This window comes from Coffea eugenioides, chromosome 8 (genome assembly GCF_003713205.1).
Source record: "Coffea eugenioides isolate CCC68of chromosome 8, Ceug_1.0, whole genome shotgun sequence".
Lineage (NCBI taxonomy): Eukaryota > Viridiplantae > Streptophyta > Magnoliopsida > Gentianales > Rubiaceae > Coffea > Coffea eugenioides.
Window position 1 is genome coordinate 15555152 of NC_040042.1, and position 8989 is coordinate 15564140.

At 34.7% G+C, this 8989-nt stretch overlaps 1 protein-coding gene across 1 annotated transcript; it reads right to left on the reverse strand.

Moving 5' to 3' along the window:
- Window positions 1–2826: 2826 nt before the first annotated feature.
- LOC113779774 lies at window positions 2827–8563 on the reverse strand. Its single transcript, XM_027325487.1, has 6 exons — window positions 8234–8563; window positions 8085–8162; window positions 5619–5700; window positions 5050–5192; window positions 4026–4234; window positions 2827–3062 (listed from the first exon to the last, which is right to left on the reverse strand). The coding sequence occupies exons 1-6, from the start codon at window positions 8495–8497 to the stop codon at window positions 3044–3046; spliced, it is 795 nt and encodes a 264-aa protein (XP_027181288.1). The 5' UTR covers window positions 8498–8563; the 3' UTR covers window positions 2827–3043.
- Between the last annotated feature and the right edge of the window lie 426 nt (window positions 8564–8989).

Here is an 8989-nt window from a genome sequence, read left to right on the forward strand (position 1 = left end):
TCAAGTTCCCATAAAGTTGTACTTTAATTAATGTGAGGGTATTTTAGGAAAATAACTACCTAAATTGATTGTTCCAACAAAATTAATTACTTTTTCTTAAATTGTGTGAAAAAAAAACTAGGACTATCAAAGTGGGAAGGAGGGAGTATTTCCTTTCACTAATTGCTTACTAAAACATGTTCCCCCATATTAATTACAGTCGGAGGACATTAAGGTAATTAGAGCCACACAAAGGCTAGTGCCACTTGTACCCACAGCTAAAAGGACAACCAAAATAATTAATACGGTTAATCACATTTTATCCCCTTAACGAATACCCCATTTCTCAGTTTACCCCCTAACCTTTAATTTTGCTCACTTAACCCCCTTTAGGACAAAATTGCCCTTGCATTATTTTGACTTTTCATTTACCTTGTTTTCCTTTCTTTTATTTCTTTTTCTCTTTCTTCTTTATTTAATTCTTCCTCTTTCCCCAAAAATCTTCACCTTAATGATTGAAATTGAAAAAGAGAAATTGTAGAGATCTATCTTCTCTTGAAATGATTAAAAAAAATATTCAAATCACTTTCCTAAAATACAATTTTTTTAGCCTTGCAATTATTTTAATTTTGGGTTCTCCTCTTTCTTTTCTAGTTTCTCATTTTATTCTCAAGAAAATATCATTAGATGAAAATTCCATTTTATTCACATTTTATTCTCATTTTATTCTTTTAAAATGTGAATAAAATGAGAAACTAGAAAGGAAAGAGGAAAACCCAAAATTAAAAGAATTGAAAGGCTAAAAAAATTGTATTTTAGGAAAGTGATTTGAATATTTTTTTAATCATTTAAAGAGAAGATAGATCTTTGCAATTCCTCTTTTTTAATTTCAATCATTAAGGTGAAAATTTTTGTGGGAAAAATGAAGAATTAAATAAAGAAGAAAGAGAAAAAGAAATAAAAGAAAGGAAAACAAGGTAAATGAAAAGTCAAAATAATGCAAAGGCAATTTTGTCCTAAAGGGGGTTAAGTGAGCAAAATTAGAGGTTATGGGGTAAACTGAAAAATGGGGTATTTTTTAAGGGGATAAAATGTGATTAACCCTAATTAATATGTTTGAAATACTCACTCCACGTGAATACAAACCACCTCATTTTTGAAAATTTACCACAACACCAAGCACCACAAATTGTACTCCGTGCTGCACCTACAAACAAACAATCTAACCATCCCCAAACTACCCCACTTTTGCTCTTGAAATTGAAAGAATATCTTTAGTCCTAAACTCGTTCTTATACAGTACAAAGATATTTTTAAATTCACCAAAGTCTTTTAATTGTTCATGCAACAAAAGGGAAGAAAAGTCCAGCACAATTACTAACGACATTCTCTAGGATAAATCAAAAAGTAACCTTTTTCAATCTTGATGAATGATGACGACAGGCAACAATTCATTTCTTAGATAAAATAACAAATTGCAGTAAATGATACATTTAATAATGGTACTAGAATAATAAAAAAAATGGAATTACAGATTTGGGGCCGATTACAAAAATTTCTTCAGTTTGCTACCAGTGATCGTGAGGTTGTATCTATGGAATCGTCCTTTTTTTGGCCCCCACTGATTTACATTATTTCACACCTTTTGAAGTAGTCCAGACAGACCCATAGGTTACACTTCGAAAAGCAAAAGTTGATTTCTGATTCCATTTCTTGTAAATGTCCAAATTGCAAAGCATAAAACATCCAGAATATCAGTTAAATACGGCAAGTGGCAAGTTTTTTATGAAATCAACACTTGTTACACCCAGGTTCCTGAATTTTGAGCTGTGAATGGAGTTCTGAGAATCTTTGGACCGGCATATGGTTCAATCAAAACTTCAGATGAGGGAATTCCAGCACCCAGAAACGGAAAATCAGGAGTTTCGAAAAGGCGAACCCACTGGCTGGAATAGAGGGCGGAAAAAGGGAATCAGATTTCTTTCTGGTTTTTATTCATGGGTTTCAATGCCTTCAATTATAATACTTGCTGAGTTGACATGAAACATTTGTCTGGCAGCTAATATGATTTACCATGGTTTAAAGGTGACAGAAGCTGGAAAAAATTTTAAAAAAATAATAGGACTCAGATGTTATGAGATAAAAGCAACCCGTGTTACTAGCAGATTTTGGACGCCTTGCAAGAGATTAGGGATCCCAATCGCCAGATGAAATCTTCGATATGTTAACAGCGAGTAGGGACTGATCAGATCACCACATGCTATAATTTGAGACAATTGTCTAGATAAATTACATATCTTGCAACATAAAGTAATTTTTCGACACGATTCATGGTCAAGATCACAGCTACCACCTTTATAGCCGAATGTACTAGTTTGACTCTTTTTTTTTTCGCATATTTTTAGTTGATTGTACGATGGTATACTGGTGTTGCATTGCATCTCAACAATCAAAGTATATATGTGGAGATGTAACACAATAATTCCGTCTAGAACCAAGGGCATTAACTGTTGTCAGTAACAACCATTTTGAATGATATAACATTTTTTGAATAAGGTGTAATACTACGTGAATTACTTGTAAAACTTAAAAACAGAAATACAATTATTACATATGGGACTCACATGAATAATAACAAAATATCGCACCTCTGTTGTTAGGATATACAAGAAGCTTACATAGAGTTACAAAACGTTCAAAAAATGTTACACTGTTCAGGAACGGTTGAACTGTCCCTACCCTGCTCCCTTTTGTCACAGTTCAGTCAAAACTCAGTTACAACTGTGACCTAAATTGTTGAGGTTACTGTTTTGAGGAATTTTGTGAAATGCAAACTCAAGTTCAGTCTTAATAATGAACAATATCCTGATATACATCTTGTTTTGCTATCCTTTACACAAGCCGGTTTGATACAGCATAGATAATAGCTATGTCAGAGACACTAGTGCTAGAGTAAACTTTTCACTACTACCATCAAGACTTTGGAGTTAATAAGACTACGAAAACAGATTCGATAAACCACAAGAATCAAGTTTTTCCTTTCCCAAGGCATAGAAAATGCACCTCAACATCCCTGAAATTTGCTGGTTCATGGAAAAGAACAGTTAAAACAATCGTACAGGTAGGAGATCTAAGTTCGTAGGAGTACTTACAAAAGATAGAGGAATCTGGATCAAAACTTTGCAAGGAAACAAGTTCAGTGATAGCCACAAAAAAGTCATGCAACAAAGAAAAGACTTCCTTCTGATGCTATCTTACATGCAAGAGAAGACTTGAGGCAAAGGAATGAAGATCGAATATCTATCCAACACTCACGCATCAGGGCCATGATGATTGAATAATTATCCAACACTCACGCATAGAGGGTATCAGGGCCGTGACTAAGTGGCTTATAGGGCACAGGAGTAATCACAAAATGTGGGTAAGCTATGGTCCTGGCTAACATACGGATACTGAACTTCACGAATAAAGCTAATAACGTCAACCCCTTATTGATGAACTTAAGTTTCAGATCAGGTCAGTAGTAGAACAAACAATAATGGGATTATCAAGCAAATAAACCTGCTTCGTTTCTACAGATCCAAACCGAAAGAACAGAACTCGGGTTCAGCTTAAGGTTCTACATCTCCAATATTGAAGCACATATCTTTGAGCATGATTGTGAACCAGTACCTTTTTCAAGGTAACTGACAAATCTCTTGGTAAAGTTAGGCCACCATTTTTTTAAAAATTATCTAATGCATGTTTGGCAACATAATAGTATAGCATCACTCATTACTTTAACCACATGAAACAAATGATTACGATAAAATAGATCTGGAAACAGATTTAGGAGCATTAGCTGAGACATAAGACGAGTGGAAAGTATATGTGGCATGAGATATATATTTACAGGAAATTATAGGCTCTGGAGCATCAGCATGACCAGCAGTTACTATGGATTGCAGATCGAAATAAGAACAACAGCTTCTTAAGTATACAAGCTTCAAAAAGGTCTTACTAACAGCATGTTCTAGGGGACAACTGGCAATATGCAAAATGCTTACTCTTCTGAGTGATTGAGTTTTGATAGCAGATACAGGCAGCCAGATGACAAAAGTACAGAGGCTGAGAAGCAAAGCAAATCAAGAGGCGATAATATAGCAGCCTTCTTAGTCTTGTCAAACAAACCAATAAGAAGTAGCATGACAATCACATGGCCAAGTTTGGTTTTCAGCTGATTGACAGATTTAATTTCCAACCATTGTGGACGTTCCTGAATATGATCAAAGATGAATGAATTAACATACGTACTTAAAAAATGTGTTCAATAAACAAAATAGGATGCCTAAACTTCAGCTAGGCAAAGGTATCAATTTTAATTTTTTTTTCCTTTACGTTTCATACAAAGCATGATCAATGAGCATCAAAAGTTCATCGAAGAAATTTAAACCCTGTGCCAGTCATTCAAGGCCCCAGCACTAACAGCAGGATCTACAATTGCTTCTGATTTCATGCACTTTGACATGATGCTCTAACCACAAAGCTATCAAAGCAGTTATTGTCCAAACTAATCAAGGTGTAAGGCTCAAATTTTGCACTTCCCTTTTCTAATAACCTCACTGATCGTAGGAACATCCTGCATAGCGCACAAAAACATGCTTTTGCCTATAGGACCTTTACTAGAAATAAATAAGAAATCTTTGTCTTGATCTGTTGGCAATACCAAAGGATATAACCATTTGACTTACATAAGGAAGAAAAGGAAAAAGATGGCAATGGATCTTTTTTTTTTTTGAAGAAATGCAGATAGGACTGCATGTGCTTTAGATGAAGAGAAATAAGAAAATGAAAAATTACGCACAAAAGTTAAAGAATGTAAGAAAATTTAAACAAATTCATCCAATGTTGCGAACAATTATGATTTTGGCTCACAAATGTAAGCTGAAATAATTTTAAATTTTTAAGCGGCTTATCCAGTCAACTAGTATGGAATCAGCAATAAGATGAATACTTTATGGTACTTCAATAAAAAGATGATAGCCAAGCAAGGTGATCATCAAGCTGCAGAAGGAGAAAGTTTAGACAGACCTTCAGAGTAAATAAGCCAAAAAAATTTGATCTGTGTGGAACTCTTTCATCTGCAAATGATTTTGCTTTGTCAAGGTTGCTGATGAAGAGTTCATAGAGACCCATTCCAAAAACCAACATCACCGTCCCTAGTAGATATACATCTGAAAAAGCAAATCAAAAAGGAGTGAGATCAGAAAATTGTCATCAGCAAATTTAGCAGAGCAAACATTAAATAAATGAATAGTTTACAGCCTTAATGTAAAAAACATGGGAAAGTTCAGAGGATATTTTCTGAATAGATACTTATTCCAAAAGGGGAAAAGAGAATGTACAGACACATCTAACAGGTTTTAAAAGCACATAGAATAGTAACAACTACCACCACAATTACTAAAAATTGCTCAAAAGCTTGGAAACGAATTTGGGAAAACAGGTTTCAAAAATGTACCCACACAGACAACTTTAACTTTCACAAAGAGCCACTAAACGGAGAAGTAACATATCTAGGATTTACTAGAATGAAACAGATGAAAAAGGAACAACTGCTACTGCTGTGATTGAATCTGAAAGTTAATTTTCTGACATACCAAGGGCTTCAACCAGCGAAAACATCACCTTCCCTCGGTTGACAAAGTATTCTTCGAATGAGGCCACAACATAACTGCAACCCTGCAAGTAAGCAGACAGCTTGACAATCTTGCAAAGGATTCCACATATTTCTATCAGCAAAAAATGCAAATCAATGGTGTAATGTCCTATATTTGCTGAGGACACTCAAATTTATTTCATTGAACTAAGGGTCTACCTGTCTTGTGCGCATAATAGCACCACTTGCTAAGGACAACCAAATTGATTTTCATCAGACTAAAGTGAAAGAAGCAATTTTAATTTCCTACCTTCAGATCAGGAGACAAATATTGCTAGATGAATGCCTTGGTATTATATAATTGAGAAACCATCCCATATTCATAAGCGACAAGTTCAAAGAATTTTCTCACATAAAAGCTGCATGGGTTGTGACTCAAAGAAATACAGAAAATACTATGAACTGAACATTTCTTAATGATTAACAAACCTCATTTAATATATAGTGTTGTCCAAGGGTCATAAAGATTGACATTGGTTAGTGAAGCAATTGGCTGGTAAGATTCATTTGAGAACATACTTCTAAGATCTTTTGAGGAATCAAAAGACAGGAGAATGTAGAGATATGAGATTTGAAGGAAGCAAGACATGAAGGGAACTAGATCTCTAGAGATTCCATGTAGATTTCATTAGGATTATCCAGCCAGTGTAGAGCTGCTTCACATGAAAGATAGCACAACCAGCATTATAAACTCGAGAATGTATGTTCCCTTCATTGCAAAGCCCTCAACCTATTACAATATATGAACACATGAATGTACATGCATACACAAGCTATGATGAAAAGAGCTAGTCTTAACGGCCAAGAGCTTCTTAAAGACTTGGTAAATTGTGTAGCTAACCACACCTAACAACTATGTGCTTCAAATCCTCTGTCCCTAACAAGTGCGGTAGTAACTGCCTGGCAGTGTAATACAAGGGCCTAGTACAGCATCAAATTGTATTTTTCAATCCACAGATATTAGAAAGGTATTAATCACTCTTCCTTTGTGGCATGTAGAGATATGGTTACCAAAGAAAAGAAAATTACCAAAGCTTTCTATCCCTGCTTAATGCTAATTAGTTAATCCTTAAGTTTCCCATCCATCGGAGTTGAAAGAAATAGACAAAAGATCCATCTTTCAAGTACCCAATCTGACAAACCATAAAATTGTAATGAATGAAAAAGGCTACATAAAATTAGTACACTATCTGTAGCAGACTGTGACAGAGATAAAAAAGAAAAATTTTCTACCAGCAATAGGTCAAGCAGATGCAATGCCTTGACTATCATCATGTTCTAGAATCCTGAAGATCTTTAGAGAAAGTTGATATTAGATGATCAATCATTTGCAACTAAGGCTATTATTGTTTGCCATAGCCAATAGAAAACTCCATCAGTTCTCTAATTGAAACCACTGGGCCTTTCAGCTCCTTCAACACAAACAATCAAGAAATATTCATCTTTGAAGAACTTCATTAACTTGTGGCTCCTCACTTATATATTCTCACCTTTGATGAATATCAACAATTCTTAGCAGTTGGAACTGGAACTGGTTGGTTGACAAAAGGAAGAGCTAGAGAATATAAAATCTCAAATGAAGAGGTAGGTAGCATAAAAATGCTTGTTTTCCGTTAAAAGAGAAAAGGTAATAGTAAGAAGAAGAAGAATAGGAATTCCCACAGAGCAGGTTTACTAGAGGGATGGAATGTAAAGCTAAAGAAAGATTACATGCATAAATGCATTTTTCCAGTCTCAATAAAATGTTTCATACAAAGATATTCACCTAGACAAATTTGTACTTCTTTTATAGAAATTACAACCAAACTTGCTTTCTGAAGTACAGAAATTATGAAGCACTTTAACATAAAGGTTTAGCAAGAGTTAGATAGTTCAACTTTCCTGCTCTTATCGCCAACTAAATCACTGCATCAAGATGTCTATTCCTGCATCTAGGACGTATAATATTACACATCCTAACAATTAAAATTCAAGCATATGCTATAACTTCCGTGGAAATTAATTCTTGGGCACACTCAATTTTTTATTAAGTTATCAGAACTATTTTCATCCCAATACTTTATCAACCGGACATTACCAAGTATTGCTCATTTATTACTTGCGCAATGAACAAGATATCGCCTCAAATGTTCCCAATAAGTCCTTTAACTTCAATTTACCGATTTATTGACTCTACATATATTTTATTTCCCCTTGAACTATCAAAAGTTTTCTACTACGTATAATAATTCCTGTCCACTGAAAGTAGCACATCTAATTGACTATCATGAACAAATGATATTTAGTACCATGGAAAAAGCTGGTTTGTGAACTGAGAATGAAAATTCATTAATAAGAGGCAAAAAATTAAAAGTAATCCATATCATAACTTAAAGAAAGAAAAGTCAAGCTGCAGAATACTGTATACCTTGATAAAACAAAGAAAAGATCCCACCAAAGATCCCCATACTGCAAGGATAGCAAAGAAACGACAACCATATATAACCTGCAACCAAAATTATATTAATTAATAACTGAACTAGCATTAACCACAAACAAATTAATCAAAACCATCACCTTTTCTACACTTGCTTCTAGCTTTTCAATCTTTCCTTGTGAGTCAGGAAGCATCCCAGAACTGAATTCTGCTGCAACTTCGGGAGCTGAACTGTGAGCATACCGAGGGGTGGTAAAAGATTTTGATCTCGTGAAAAGGGGCACTGAAAATCGGATACTATGACGATGAAATGGAGGAACCCGCTTGAAACTTTGGCTTGGTTTTGTAGTTCCGGTGAAGAATGATGCTATTGGGATTGTTGTTAAGGCTTTAGCAGGCCTCATTTTGGTGGAAGTTGCGGTGGCTTTGGCATGGTGTCACCAACGGCAATGTATATTGTGTTACCCCAGTCTAGTTACCAAATGTTGGTTTTGACTTGGATCGGCTTGGATTCTTTCAGAGGGGCAGAGCACGTGGCACATTAAAGCCCTCATATTTTTTGATAAATTCTATTTCGTTGTTCATTCTCTCAATTTGGACGCTTCAAATTTCAGTAGTGTCGTACTTTGTTGCTGTGAATAGAGATCATTTTGAACCAAGGTTGAATCAAGGTCGGGGTAGAATATAGTAACAGTGAATTAAATTAAATGAAAGTCTATGTAAAACATACATTTTTCCTATATAATATATGTTTTTAAGTTTAAATTATACTCAAATTTAGTAATAAAAATCACTCTACAGATTTAATTTCAATAGTATCGTTTTTTCTTCTTGTGAATAGAGATCATTTTGAATTACTGGCGAAGCCGCAACCCTAAGGTCAAGGTCAATCTCCG